The sequence below is a fragment of the Bidens hawaiensis genome, unplaced genomic scaffold, assembly GCF_021521415.1.
Source record: "Bidens hawaiensis isolate Kalapana, Puna unplaced genomic scaffold, B.hawaiensis_p1.1 tig00020226_1, whole genome shotgun sequence".
NCBI lineage: Eukaryota > Viridiplantae > Streptophyta > Magnoliopsida > Asterales > Asteraceae > Bidens > Bidens hawaiensis.
Window position 1 is genome coordinate 105,622 of NW_027493076.1, and position 14,875 is coordinate 120,496.

Sequence of the window (14,875 nt, forward strand, 5' to 3'; positions counted from 1 at the left end):
CAAACAAGTCTAAACCCAAGAACAAGAGTCGAAGCTCTGATACCACTCTGTTGGGAAAAACGACCACCTAGCCATGAACGGTAAACAAAAATGCGGAATTAAACTTCGTTTGGCTAAACTTTTCCCGACCCGAATGAACCAATGAGGATGCAAACAAATAGGGTAATCTAAAAGTAAATATGACACAATAAATTTTAGCGTGGAAAACCTCTCAAGACGAGAGTAAAAACCACGGGACTACTAGAGCCGCTTCAAATTCACTATCACCAATATTGAGCAATACAAAAGTTCTTTCTCTAGGTAAAACTAGAGGCATACACAAATCATCATATACTTGGTACAGACTAACATCAAGTATATGGAACCAAACTACAAAGGAATACGAATAAGAGGTGTCACCAACGAGATAATAAATCGACCTCTGGAACATCTCTTATCTTCTCAAAACACCAAAGAAATAAAACACCAAAACTTTCTTGTTTCCTTCGTCTCTGATGTCGACAGTAGCAAAAAGAACCCAAAATACCCCACAATATATAATTCGTAATGTATGTATGTATTGTTGGCAGAATTGGATTCCAAAACAAAAGAAACATAAAACCATATATATTTCTTTTGTTACGTATCTCCAAAGCCAAGCCCATCCAGAAAATATTACCACACCAAACTGTGGTCATGGGCCAAAGAAAAACCTACCAACCCAAAGTTGGTATTTGCTTACGTATGCAGCAAAACCATTTACTTTTTATTTTTATTTCTTTTCTTATTATTAATAAATAGTAATAACCCATATAGGATAAATATTTGTCGGGTTTCTTATGGGCAAAAAATACCCCCACAGATGCCTCATTATACGTATGTAAGTAAATGATGGGAAACTAATAAAACTTAAGTATGTGCTGAAATTGACATATATTGAGCAAGAACTAGTGATGAAGGAATTCTTGTGGCAACACAAACCATATTACAAGGAGGAACTATAATTGATGCAATAGATATGACGACGAAAAGCCTCTAAAAATACGTTGTGATAGGATCACAACACGAGCAAACCAACCCTCCTCATCCACGTATAATTGTGCCCCCAATCCACCCAAAAATATTAAAAAAAACAACCAAACCAACCAAACATAACCACAACCCAAAATGTATAAAACAATGAAAAATACCTAACTGCTGCGCACAAACCCATACTAGACTTGATCAATCCGATTAAATTAAGACAAACTTATTATGACTAGTAACAATATTATTCTCGTTCTATATTTATCCTAATTTCAATCTATTGTTGTTCATTCACGTTTTAAATCACGCATCTATGATGCACCCATAAGCATGATCTACCTTAAGCATATTATTTGTCACAATCGTTTTAAATCAATGCATGCCTATCATGATCTACCCATACACATGATCTATAAAACCAAATAAAAATACCATCAAAAACGTTTCTTTCAAAGTGGTATTTGAATTTTGAACCTAACAAAAGAAAAAGTCTTTTATGAATTTGAATTTTTAGTTGAAACTCCCATTCCAAATCTACACTTTCTTTAATCAAATATTTAAATGAAAACCAATCAAAACGTTAACAAATTCAGCACAATTAAAAAACATTATTTTTTTAACGTCCAACGATTATTTCAAATGAGTTACTGGCTACTCGCATTTCGATCTGGGAAAAACCCTTACCTATGGCCAACACATGTGAATTTTCGCCCGAAGACACAAAATTGCAGTGAAATAAAACTATTAAATTCAACAATTCAACTAGTGAATGCCACCTAATCACCTAATATGTCATCATTACCCGGTGTCACCAAAACGAAATTGTGAAAAATTACAATTCAAAAATTATAATACCCCAAATCACCAAGCTTCAAAACCTTACCAAAATTCAAAATTTAAAATTTCTGATTAGCTACCTCATACCACGCAATTACACTTATACCCCCAAAATATCATAAAACATTTTCTATAACAAATAAGTAACAAATCCAAAGGTGTTTTTAGTCGATAAACATTTAATATAATGAGAAAATATACAACATATTTCCCCAAACTCCCCCTTCCAAATCTACAGTTTCACTAATCAAATATTTAAATTTAAACCTACCAAAACGTTAACAAAACTCAAAATTTAAAAGAAAATTGATTTGCCACCTCAACCCACAAAATTACACTTTTACCCCCAGAATATCATAACCATTTAACATCATCTCACATCCACCATACCAATACAAAGGTGTTTAAAGTCAATAAACATTTAACATAATGACAAAATATACAAAATACTTCCTCAAACTCTCCTTCCAAATCTACAGTTTCATTAACCAAATATTTAAATTTAAACCTACCAAAACGTTAACAAAATTCAAAACTTCAAAAATTATAATTTGCCACCTCATCACACAATTACACATATACCCCCAAAATATCATAACCCATCTTTCCATACCAATACAACTCCAAAGGTGTTTATAGTCAATAAACATTTAACATAATGACAAAATATACAACATATTTCCCATAGGTGTTTTATATAAATTATAATAAGCCCCAAACAATCGCCGGAAAAATAACAGAAACCCTAACCACCGTCAAAACCTTAAATTCCGATCAATTTGAATACATTCCGGCAGCCATGAAAGCTTCAATGAAGTTTCGAGAAGATCAGAAGCCACTGTTGAGAGCAAAAGTGCCGGTCAACATTCTCGGCTTGCCGTTCCAATCCGGCATCGTTGCCGGAGAATCAAAAGAGCTGTCGTTGAACCTCGCAACGTTCTTCGAATCCGGTCCATCCGTGAAGGTCGCGTATCGTCCGAATGATGCGTCCAATCCGTTTAGTCTCGTGTTCAAAACCGGAATTGGAAGCTTTGGGTCTCCGGTTTCGAGTGCTTTAAATATGAGTGCTGAGTTTAGTTATATCGGAGGTATTATTATTATTATTAATCAAGTAAAAGATGGATTTGTTGGCAAAATTTTGGGTTGTTAAGTCGATTGAAGCACTATGTGTGTGCAGGAAATTGAAAAAACCGATCCGAACCCTCAAAAATCGAACCTAAACAAAAACCGACCATAACCGACAATGCGGTTTATGTTTTTTTTAAAACCGAAAAACCGAATTGAATTGAATTCCAATTTTTTTTATTTTTATATAATTTATAAGATTTAAATAAATGTGTAACTTAAAGATTTTTGTTCAAATATATAATAATTTATTAGTTAACAATTAACCAAATTATTCATATCTAAATTCATTATTTTCGGTCTGAAATTTTCAAGCTTAAATAGCAAAATTGAAAAACCGAAACCTAATCGAAACTAAAACGAAAACCAGAAAACCAAAAACTAACGGTTTGAAAAATTCAAAAACCGAAGTTTTGATTTTCGGTTTGATTTTAGCCTAGAACCGCAACGAAACCGCACCTCCTGTTTTTTGGTTTCCTTTCTCCTAATTACAGGGGAGTATTAGATTATATCATTATGTATTATTAGTGTGAGCCCATATGCGCCCATCTTAGGTTTTTAAAGTTTGCAATTCATGTTTATATGTTTTAATCACACTATTGAATGAAATGGGTATTTTTCATTATCTTACAGGAAGTCAAAACCCTAGCTTCTTCGTCCACTTTAAACCGCGGTTTGGTGACTTCTCGGTTAAAAAAACTCAATCGTCGGTGTTTAGAAAGCAAGTTAATGGCACCGGAGGTGGTTCTGATGACGACGCTCCGGTCGTTGTGGATATGTTTGGTTCTAGTAAGAAGTTTACACACTCACCGTTAACTTCTCCGGCTGCCGGAGTTGTTAAGAGCGTGTTATCCGACGTGGAATTGGCCGCCACGACTGGTGTGCCGTTGCGGAAAAACGCTCGGTTGAATCTTCGGTGGGGAGTTAGACTTCCGGCGAATGAGACGGATGAAACATCGATGTTTTTGATGAAAAAGAGTAATAGTAGTAGTAGTAACAGTAATAAATCGATGGTTGACGTTCCGTTCCCGAAGCTTCCGGTTTTGCTGATTAACAAGATTGGGATCGAACATGTGGCGCGCGGGGATTGTAGGGGTGTGAGTAAAGTGGGTCCGATATCTGGTGACGTGGCGGATGCGTTTTTAGGGGTTAAGAAACAGTTGGAGATTATACAAACGGAGAATGGGATGTTAAGGAAAGCTTTGGATAATTTGAAGGGTGAATTTACCGCGGTTAAGTCTGGGACTAACGTCGTTAAATTTAATGGTAATAATAATGAGGATGAGGTGGTGAAGGATGAATAGTTGAATGGTTTGAACTTTGAAGGGTTGGCTATATTATGTTTTGATTAAATTAAATTAAGTTAAATTAATCAAAATTTAGGTTTTGGTTGATTAATAAGTTAAGTTTTGAATTGTTGATGTGGTTATATAGTAAGGTCACTTTTGAATGTATTTTTCAAATTATTTAGTAAATTATGAATATGAATTTGTTCCGATCTTGTTTTTCTTGAGGGTTTTTAAAACCGGGTTGATAATTGTTGGAATCGTGTCTCATTATGTTTGATTAAATTAAGCATAATTGGAGGTTTTGATTGATTATGATATGAGTTAAAAATTTGGCATTGTTGAAGTTGATTATGCTAATGTCACTATAATGTATCTTTTTAAAATTTCTAATTCATTTTTATTTAGTGTGTTGAAATCGGATCGAGTGATAGAGTCTTTGAGTGATTGAGACCCTAAGAAGCGTCATGTAACTTGGTTTGGTTATGAACCTAATGTTGATTACAAATAAATTCAATGAAAATCAAGTGTAAAACTAGACAATGCTTGTATTCAATCTTTGTTGGCAAAATGTTTTTTGTTCTATATAGAGAACAACTAAATAAAAAAACCACAACCTATTTATAAAACATCATTAGGCTTATAAGTTCATAGCTACATATATTTTTAAAGCAGACCTTTTAAGATGCGATATGCTTGTATTCAATCTTTATTGGGCAAAATGTTTTTGGGTCTAGAGCATTTTAGCCTTTTTTTTCTTTTCATGTGTTAATCCCTCTTATACAACAGTCGCAATTAAACCAAAGACATGGATTACTGGTAATATAATTTTATATTCGATTGTAAAATCGTATCTCATACTCTAGGATCCGTCCAACAGCCATCAAATATCAGGTATATTCGTTAATTTGCTAAAACATGCAAATTACAACTTTCAAATATATTCATTATTATTGTTATTATCGACAATGAGCTGGTGATGGAGCAATAAGAAAACAAAAACTTGGTGTTCCATGTGACCTAGGTTCGATCCTAACATGTCCCTAACATTTAATTTTAGCGGCGCCAGAGTGAAGATTGGAAACTAGACGAGTATGTGACATTCACTAGTTAGATATTTGAACTGAACAAATGTTATTTTATTGCAATTCCGATCCTTTGGGCGAGTGTTCACGAACATTAACTTTAGGTGAGAGTTTTCTAGCAGGTGGTTTGAAGCATGCGGTAAAGTAAACAAAAATAATAATAAAGCAAACTTTGAGGGGGTGAAATATTTAGAGCCCAAATATTCATCAAAATTTTTGAAATCTTCGAGCCCGAATTTCAATTTCGACCCAATTCCATAAATACTTTAATAATATTAATAATAATAATATTTCCCCCAATTCTTACTTTCTCAATTACCCTAATTTCCTCCCAGTTCATTTCCATTAAATTCAATTCAATTCAATACACCCCTAAATCACAAACCCTAGGGTTTACTTTCATTCAATTCAACCATGGTTCGAACCGTTAAGGGCGAACCGAGCAGTAGTAACGCCAACGTTAACGGCGTTAACGACGGTGATGACGTGATTCACGGAAATGGAGCCGAGCGTCGGGTTCTTCGGTCACGGTATCTTGCCGTGAAGAATTTGATTAGTGGTAATGTGTTGGTTAATAATTTGTTAGGGTTTTGGTTAATAATTATTGGTTGTGTTTGATGGATTTGTGTTTGTTTGGTTGTGCAGTTAAGAGAGATGATATTGCGAAGAATGATTTGGATAAGTTTATGACTATTGTTGATGAAGTTGAGTCATTGCATCAGCTAGGTAATTTAGTTTTGATGCTTATGGTTTTCTATGGTTGTTGATTGTGTTGTTATTGTGTTCAATTTTGAATTTGTAATTTTTTAAGAAATTATTATAGTTTTTTTTAATTTGAAAAGTACTAACAATTTTTAAGCCTGTAAATGAACTGAAGTAGCTCAGTGAAGTATGCTCATTTTTGTTTGTTTTTTAAATTAGTTGAGTAATTGGGTTTAAATTAAAGATACAAATTTTTTTTTCAAAAAAAGATCGGCGAATTGGAAAGTTATATATATAATTTTTAAAAAATTTAAAATTCGGGCCTATCGGGGTGGCCAACCAACCCCGATAGGCCCGAATTTTAAACAGTTCATGTTGAATGGCTAACAAACAGTTCACTGAAACTTCGGTTTATTTACTGGATATATGGTGATAGTTATAATCTTGGATATAAAACATGATTTTGTGATGATAGATAACCAAACAAGGTCTTGTTCATGTTTGTTCGTTAAGCTTTTATCGAAGAAGCAAACTGTATATGAACACCTTACTTAAAGGAATTTCTTGTTTGTCTTCATGCTTGTCATGAACAAACGCTATGTTTTATTTGATTTGGCTAATCGAGAATGGTTAGTGTCTATGGTTTTCTGCAACTACCAAGTTTCTATTAGTGTTTTTTACCATTCATATTCAAATGTTAATTTTACATATAAATAAATCACGTAAAGATTACAATCGTTTCAGATTTATGGTTATTAATTTTGCTAAAGACTAATTGATAGTTTAGAAAAGTCATTAAAACGACTAAGAACCTTTTATGAACAAACAAAATTAATGAATGTAAATGGACGCAATTGAACGTGTACATATTCCTTGTGCATGTTAGTTCATTTAGTTAATCGGACAAAATCTATTGTTTGATGTTTGGTTCATTTACAGACTTGCTAACAAGTGATCTTTTTGGGGTTTACAGTGCAGAAGCCTAGAGAGCAAGTAGCAGATGCAGAAGCATTGTTAGATATCACTAACACGTTAATGACTTCTGTCAAGGCACAAAGTGGTGAAGGGCTGACATCTGGTGATTTTGTGTCTTGTTTACTAAAGAACTTTGGTCAGCTTGGCGGTGATGAAAGGAATTCTGTTAAGTGGAAGGATATTGGTTCTGTTGTGTCTCACGTGTTTCTCAAGGGTGATGGCTGTTGTACAATGTAAATACTGTTTTACAACTTTATATATACCTGTGTGCTGTAATATTGTAGCTTTAGATGTTCATTATGTTTGAATTAATCAATTTTGATTGTAGGATCGGGCCAATGAAGTCTGAACTCAAGCAAAGAAAGGTTACTGTGCAAAGAAAGCAATCGAGACCAACTGAAAAGGCTCGTCCTGAAGAGGTAATGTTGCATTTATTTGGTCTATTTTTTGTTATTGGTCAAATTGGCGATTTCAACACGGTGCCCTGAACATGAAAGAAAAAAGAGATGTTGGGTTGGCATATTAAAGTGTTAAAATGGTCGTGATTCGGTTGATATGTTTGACCTGTTTAGTTGAACGGGGATCCCGCTAAACCCATTTGTGGCCCGTGTTATCGCTTTTTACAACCCTCCAAGCTGATTAACATGTCTATACTTGATTATTACCCACGTTCCCGTTTGACATGTTTAGATAAATGGGTTAAACAGGTCTTGTTTAACCTGTTTTTTACTACCGCCAAGCTGAATATATGTTGTTTCAAAAATCAATAAACTAATTTATTATTTTAGCTAATACAATCTCATTGACTTTTGCAGCTTGCTGCAAGCTCTACAGAAGAAAAAACAGACACGGATAAAAACATGGCAACCATGTTTAGTGTTTTGAGAAAGAACAGAAATGCCAAGCTAGAAAACTTAGTATTGAACCGAAGCTCTTTCGCACAAACTGTTGAAAATCTGTTTGCATTGTCTTTTCTTGTTAAAGATGGCCGAGCTGAAGTCAAAGTCAACGAAGGACATCATTTAGTTTGTAAGTCATTTCAAATTAACTTTTGTTTTTAAAAAAATCATTAATTTATTATTAACACTTTTTGTTTGTATAATTTTTTAGCGCCAAGAAATGCTCCGGCTGCAAATGCAGTAGCTTCAAAGGAGGTGGCATACACACATTTTATCTTTCGATTTGATTTTCGAGATTGGAAGGTTATTTTTTAAATATAATTTGAAATTATATGTTAAATATAATATCTATTACTGGTTGTTTGGATTAATTATATATCTGCTTATTTGTTGCTTGGAAATGCAAGCTTCAAATTGCTTATTTAAAGCAGCTAGGCATGCAAACGAACCAAGCGAACACCAAAGGAGCATGTTTGTGTTTCTGTTTAACTTTAATTGAACACACGAGCATATACGAACAATTAAGCGAACAGGGTTTTCTTGTTTGCTGTCAAGAAAATGAGCATGTTTGTCTTTGTTTAAGCTTGTTAATATAAATGAAACTTTCACGAATGTAAACGGACAAAATTAATTGAACATGGAGAGAGTAAAACTGAGCTGAAACCAGTTAAAAGTAATGTGAAGAACAATGTGATGGGCATAGAAAGCAGTATACTTTTAACTGGTCTAAAAGCAGTATCTCATATATTAATTAAAAATTGTGGATCATTTCTTTAAAATAAAGTAAGACAGTATATATCGTACAAAAAGTAATTTGAAACTTTGTAATATCTTCAACAACACTTCTAATGTTTTGTTTTTCTACAGTTGATGTTGGAATCTGTTACCGAAGGAGATGAACTCATGCCACATAGGACTCCACCTGGTGACATGTCCGCCAACTTTCAACGAACCGAGAATGAAACGGTGTTGCCTACAACACCGATTAGAAAGCTATCGAGGAACCGTGGTCTGGTTTTACAAGAACAAACGGTTGTCGAGGACTCTCCTGAAAGTGGTGACTCTAGTTCACGAGGTGGCGGGGTTCGTCGGAAGCGGAAGTTTAGGTAAGGGGATTATTCTTTGGAAAATGGTGTTTTATTGAGTAATGTAATATTAGTATATGTATAATTTAGGATTAACTTGCTAACTAGATTTGTAGGGATATTGCGAATTTTGTATTTTGATTACGTTCAGCGGCTTGTTGGATTAGATCATGTTCAGATGTGGCTTATGTGAAGACACTATGGTGGTTATAATCAGCTGATATGTCATTTTATTTATGGTAGTTTTATTTAAAATGAGGCTGATGATTAGCTTGACATTTTGCTTGTGATGCCACTTTGTCAAATAATGACAGTTGACACTTGGATTTTGAACTTGAGGCAAAAATCGCAGGCGATTTTACTTACATGTCTTATGTCACGTCATAAGAGCGACGTGAAGTTACTTTTATGCTATATTCTATGGGTGATTCAAATGTTTAATTGTTATAAGGCTCGCTCATTCATACATGTATCAAGCATGCCATTTCTCTTTGTCGTGTCGTCTTTTGATCTAGATACGATGGTTCTAACCTTCGGTACTTCCTAATAACAAAAACTACAATGTACAAATACAGACAGATGTGTAAACTCACTTGTTAAATAGAAAAAAATTGTAACATGCAACCGATAAAATCACAAAGAAAGGACTGTGCACCTTAGAGATTGTTAGGATATCCATAATAATTTCACTAAAAGGTGAAAAGCACATTGTCATGTTATTGGGATGTTTTGTTTAGAAAAATGTCCAGAATTACCTAAGTGTGTATCGGTTTTACATGAAAAATAAAATTTAATCAAGGGTGATGTGCTTCAGTTAAATTGGCCTTGTAAAATGAACTAATTAAAAAAAGAAAACCCGTTTCTGTTCCACACCATTGTTTTGACCTATGGGTGTGCTTAAAACGCGCACCCGTAATGGTGTACGTGTGTTTTTGAGCTAATATGGTTATGTGCATTGCTCAACTATGATAGGCTTATAGCCTTAGAGAGTAGAGACAACAATAGAAGTTGGGATCTTGAGCAATTTTTAAAGGGCCCGATTATACCTACGCAGTTTGACATATAATCTCACAGCGCTATCTGACGATTATTTAAGGTTTCACCAGATGCTTGTTTACATACTTTTTCACACAACCTTTGCGTAATTTTTGAATGACCATTTGCACGTGTTCTATATGTCAAATCATAGCCCTCTACTTTTCAAACGATCACTCATGTATGTGTCGACAACTTATTGGCGTATAGAATCGTATATTTAAGGATTCACGTTTGAGAACAATTGCCTCCAGGGGTGCAAACGAGCCGAGCCGAGCCGAGCCCCGGCTTGCCTCGTGAGTAGATTTTCAAGCTCGAGCTCGGCTTGAATTCGACTCGTTACTATTTATTAATTTATAATTATATTTTTATATTTATTTTCAATTATAATTTAATATATAAAATAATATATGTTATTTTGTTACTTTTTATAACATTATATATATTGAAATTATAAAAAAAAATGTCAGGCTCGTTTAGGCCCATGTGCCGGCTCGAGCTCGATAAGTGAAACTTGGACTCGGGCTCGTTTATTAAATGAGCTTAGTTTTCAGCTCAAGCTCAAGCTCGGGCTCGATTAACCTCAACTCGACCAAATTTTTTCACCAACCGTCGTTTAGCAGCTCGGCTCATTTTCTCCCCTACGCGCCTCGTTAAAAGTGTTAATAATCTAAATAGTCCTTTCAGACTTTGAGTTACGCCAAAACCCTTTGTTGTCTAAATCTGTTTCATTCTTTCATTCACTCGCAAATTAGGGTTTCACCATTTGGTTAATTGAATCGATCAATGGATTATCGAAAGAGAGGAAGACCTCATGTTAACGGCACCGCCAAGAAGTTCAAGTCAGGTTAGTTAATTTAGTTGTTTATTCGTCAATTCATTCTGTACGGTTGAATTTCGTCTATTTTGTTTGATTTATGGATTAATTTTATAAAATTAGGTTCATATCTTGTAGTATTATTGTGTTATAGTAGCTGCCTTATGAATTAGGGTTTACAATTTGGTCATTTATCAGTGAGAAAGTTAGCATTTACGTAGCGGTGTAAAACGAGCCGATTAGGCTCGAGCTCGGCTTGTTAGGTTTCTAAGTTCATATTATCTCTGTTATTTCTGGTTGCTTTCTGTTCTGTTGTTGAGAAATTATAATATAAAAAGTTGTTCACTTTTATTTTTTTGGCTTATGCTTTAATATTTTAAAATAGCTTATAGCTTATTTTTTATTATTTGATTAGCTCTTTAGCTTATATTCTACAAGTTGATTATGCGTCTTAATAACTTGTTAAATCCACCATTTTTTAATATGTTATAGTAATAAGTTGCTTCAATAATTATTAATCCATCACCATTCGAGGGCAAATGAGTAACCTACACCCTTACACAAATAAGCTTCTTCAAATAAGCTAAAAAACCATCTTTAAATAAGTTTCTTCAAATTAGCTTATATAAAAGCTCATAAGCATAAGCTTTAAAAGCTAAACCAAACACCAAGTTAAGCTTATTTTGTAAAAAAAAAGCTAAAAAAGCTATAGGCGTTGTTAAAAAAGCTAGGCCAAACACCCCCTTAAAAGAAAATTTCTGTGGATTTGTGTTTAGCTTCTTTACAGTTCTTTACCAACTCTGTGACTTTAAACGTTTATATCGAGTTTATACAAACGAAACATCATGAGTTATTAGAAAAGTAGTGTCTGCAAACAAAACCATGCTTAAAGAACATAAACATGCTTCAGTTAGATGAAAATCTTAGATAACTGAAATTAATGTCTCAACGACTACAAACATTGTCAATAGTCCATCTGTCCTATATGGATAATTCATAAAATTAAAAAGGGTTTTTTCATGTACAAGGACTCATACCAAAGCTCAAACAAAACATGTGCAACTCAATGGCGTGCGTGTGCGTGTGAAGTTTAGTCTTGTGTCTTTAATAGCTAGAATACCACTAAATTTAACCAAGTTTTACCATTTTTACATGTGTAGATTAAATTTTTTGTAAGAGTTTCAACTTTTAACCGATAACAACCCAAGTTTTAATTTTGCTTCAAGTTCTTTTTTTGACTTTATTTTTATAAGAAACCAGTTGTTTTGAATTGCCTGTGGTTTGTTTGGAAGCAAAGGGTTAATGTATAAGGAATCCACCCAACTTTTAAAACTACTTTATATGCCATCCAAATATGTATCTGGTTTCGTAATACCAAATTCAAAAGAAAAAAAAAGAACAAGCTGGATTGCGAATATAACCTTTAAAATTTTGTAAAAAACAAAACCAACCCTTGTTAACCTTTATATACTGTAAAGTAAAAAAAAGGCACTGAATCGTAAAAATTTGTGGACCTTTTCTTCATTTAATATGTTTACTGAATGGTAATAATGCAGATATAACTTTTAAAAATCTTTAATGTAACTTGAGCATTTCAAACGCTATACTCTAGTCACTTGCAACATGTATCCCTTACATAAGCTTGTGATAATGGGCCAAATAGAGAGCCTCACAAATTTATATCAAACTGCATATTCCAGTTAAAACTTCCTATGATTAATTGCATATTATAGAGAAGTCCAACTAAGAGAAAACACCTAATGTCTTGTAACAGAATCAGAGTTATCAGGTGGTGTAAGAGGCAAAACGAAGCCTTGCATGAAGTATTTCAGGTTTAAATTCTTCCTTTTCTCAGTTAACAAATTCTATAATTAATTATATTATGTCAAGAACAACATTTATTATTTCAAATTTAGTTGGAACCTATAAGTAAAATGATTCGACAAGTTATTACCTTAAATATGATACACTTTTATAACTTATAAGTTTGCATAATCTGGGACGAGTAATTTAAGAGTTCATCGTTTGCATATATATTTAAGCGATAATATACAACAATTCGAGTGATGTATGAAAAGGTCTTAAATGTGTCACACTGTCACCAAGCTACAAAAATTGTGAGAGGAGTCCCCTTACGTTTTACTCAGTTATACCAAACATGGTGTAAATTGCCTAATCGCTTATTTTACTATTTGATTTGATAAAGTATTCCACGTGTCAACTTGTAGTTGGATGACACTATAACATCAGAAAAACACAAATCACTAACCATGCAAAAAGTTCTTGTTTTTTGCAAACAAATGAAACCATGTTACTATTCTTTTGAATTTTGAATTTTCATAGTTAGTTAATTTATAACCAATGAATTTGTCTTTTTTATAGCATGGATGGCTGCCAATATGGGGAAAGCTGTCACTTTCTTCATTACTTTCCTGGCGGTTACAACGCGGTTGCCCAGTTAATGAATCTCACGCCAATCTCAACCGCCCCAGCTGTCACTCAAACCGGATTATTCTCAACCGTCACCGCCAAATCTAAACTCTGCAAAAACTACACCACTGCTGAAGGCTGCAAATTTGGTGACCAGTGTCACTTCGCACATGGAGATCACGAGCTTAGTAAGAATGTAAATGAAGACCCACGAGCTCCACCGCCACTCCCTAACCGCCGCATACCGCCCGCTGCCACCAGCTTTGGCGCCTTTGGTAATCCTTTCAATGAGGACCCACGAGCCCTACTGCCACTGGCTAACCGCCACGTACCACCCGCCGCTGCCGCCAGCTTTGGCGCCTCAGCCACTGCCAAAATCAGCGTCGATGCCTCCCTTGCCGGTGGTATAATTGGACATGGTGGCGTTAACTCCAAACAAATAAGCCGAGTAACGGGGGCAAAATTGTCAATTCGGGATCATGAAAGTGATACAAATCTTAGAAATATCGAACTTGAAGGCACGTTTGATCAAATTAAGGAAGCGAGTGCTATGGTTCGAGAGCTTATATCTAATATCAGTCTCAGATCAACCACACTGAGACCACCATTGGCCATGCATCATGGGGCCCAACCACCACAAGCTAAACGAACAGACAGCATAAAGACGAAACTGTGTGAGAATTTCGCAAAGGGGTCTTGCACATTTGGCGACAAGTGTCATTTTGCACATGGTGAGACCGAGTTAAGGAAAACGGGTGTGTGAGATGCTAACAAAATTTTGGTTTTTCCTTGTAGTGAAGATTCCTGTTTTTTTATAAACTGTTTTATCAAGAATTAGTGGTATGTGATAACCGAACTCTATATTGGTGCAAACACTCTATATTGGTACAATGTTTGCGGTTTTTGTTATGAAACTATTAGGTTTGTTGAATTGTATTCATTTAGTGCAGAAAGGATGCTTATGCAACAGTCAAATTCAAGCATACAAGTGGTATGAATTCGCAATTGATTGGTAGTGTGTACCTATCACTTGTTATAATTATGCATAGATGGTAAAATGGATTGTGTTTAACGGGTCAAAATAGGTAACTTTAGGTTTGATGGACCGGCAAACACTGTTTTGTTTGTTTTGGTATGTAAGTTAATCTTTCTGAATTAAGTGCAAGTGATATGTACCCATTATTTTTTAGAATGCTGTCTTTAAAAACTACAATAAGTTGTTTTTACCCATGTATCAGCCCATGTAATGGTTGGACACATTTTACGAGTTATCAAGACGGTATAGCAATCCTCATCGAGGATAATAAGCCCATCGAGAAGTCCTCGAGGGTGTTTGGGGGAACCTTTAGGTGAATCCGTAGCAAACATCAAAAGCGACGGAAATCAACAAGGGATGATTGTAATGATGGGCAAATCCCACATTCCCCCATAGTAGAAGAGGTGTTGAGTTAATTATAAAGTCCAGTCTCATACCACAAATGCTTTTGGATGCATTGGATAATTATTTGGATTCGGCTACGGTAAAAGGAGAACTTCGTGATTAAGCATGTTTGCGTGAGAGTTATTCCGGTTACCTTTTAAAAAGCTTTCACTT

General features: G+C 34.5%; 3 protein-coding genes across 3 annotated transcripts; all 3 read left to right on the plus strand.

Annotated features, from left to right (window-relative positions):
- The first annotated feature begins 2,414 nt into the window (after positions 1-2,414).
- Positions 2,415-4,307, plus strand: LOC143560142 (uncharacterized). Its single transcript, XM_077048515.1, has 2 exons — positions 2,415-2,930; positions 3,601-4,307. Exons 1-2 carry the CDS (start codon positions 2,642-2,644, stop codon positions 4,269-4,271), a joined length of 960 nt encoding a protein of 319 aa, XP_076904630.1. The 5' UTR covers positions 2,415-2,641; the 3' UTR covers positions 4,272-4,307.
- A 1,339-nt stretch (positions 4,308-5,646) lies between these two features.
- LOC143560141 (non-structural maintenance of chromosomes element 4 homolog A-like) lies at positions 5,647-9,257 on the plus strand. The gene is made up of 7 exons (XM_077048514.1): positions 5,647-5,897; positions 5,984-6,064; positions 7,014-7,248; positions 7,344-7,434; positions 7,831-8,044; positions 8,126-8,217; positions 8,782-9,257. Exons 1-7 carry the CDS (start codon positions 5,753-5,755, stop codon positions 9,022-9,024), a joined length of 1,101 nt encoding a protein of 366 aa, XP_076904629.1. The 5' UTR covers positions 5,647-5,752; the 3' UTR covers positions 9,025-9,257.
- A 1,447-nt stretch (positions 9,258-10,704) lies between these two features.
- LOC143560143 (zinc finger CCCH domain-containing protein 14-like) lies at positions 10,705-14,172 on the plus strand. The gene is made up of 3 exons (XM_077048516.1): positions 10,705-10,881; positions 12,626-12,683; positions 13,234-14,172. Exons 1-3 carry the CDS (start codon positions 10,821-10,823, stop codon positions 14,042-14,044), a joined length of 930 nt encoding a protein of 309 aa, XP_076904631.1. The 5' UTR covers positions 10,705-10,820; the 3' UTR covers positions 14,045-14,172.
- The last annotated feature ends 703 nt before the right edge of the window (positions 14,173-14,875 follow it).

What these genes read in the sequence shown, in the direction of transcription:
- LOC143560142 (XM_077048515.1), top strand. Translation starts at nt 2,642, where the DNA reads ATGAAAGCTTCAATGAAGTTTCGAGAAGATCAGAAGCCACTGTTGAGA. An exon ending in TGAGTTTAGTTATATCGGAG is followed by an intron (nt 2,931 to 3,600) that starts GTATTATTATTA and finishes ATTATCTTACAG; the next exon opens with GAAGTCAAAACCCTAGCTTC.
- LOC143560141 (XM_077048514.1), top strand. Translation starts at nt 5,753, where the DNA reads ATGGTTCGAACCGTTAAGGGCGAACCGAGCAGTAGTAACGCCAACGTT. An exon ending in TGAGTCATTGCATCAGCTAG is followed by an intron (nt 6,065 to 7,013) that starts GTAATTTAGTTT and finishes TGGGGTTTACAG; the next exon opens with TGCAGAAGCCTAGAGAGCAA. An exon ending in AAAAGGCTCGTCCTGAAGAG is followed by an intron (nt 7,435 to 7,830) that starts GTAATGTTGCAT and finishes TGACTTTTGCAG; the next exon opens with CTTGCTGCAAGCTCTACAGA.
- LOC143560143 (XM_077048516.1), top strand. Translation starts at nt 10,821, where the DNA reads ATGGATTATCGAAAGAGAGGAAGACCTCATGTTAACGGCACCGCCAAG. An exon ending in CGCCAAGAAGTTCAAGTCAG is followed by an intron (nt 10,882 to 12,625) that starts GTTAGTTAATTT and finishes GTCTTGTAACAG; the next exon opens with AATCAGAGTTATCAGGTGGT. An exon ending in CCTTGCATGAAGTATTTCAG is followed by an intron (nt 12,684 to 13,233) that starts GTTTAAATTCTT and finishes TCTTTTTTATAG; the next exon opens with CATGGATGGCTGCCAATATG.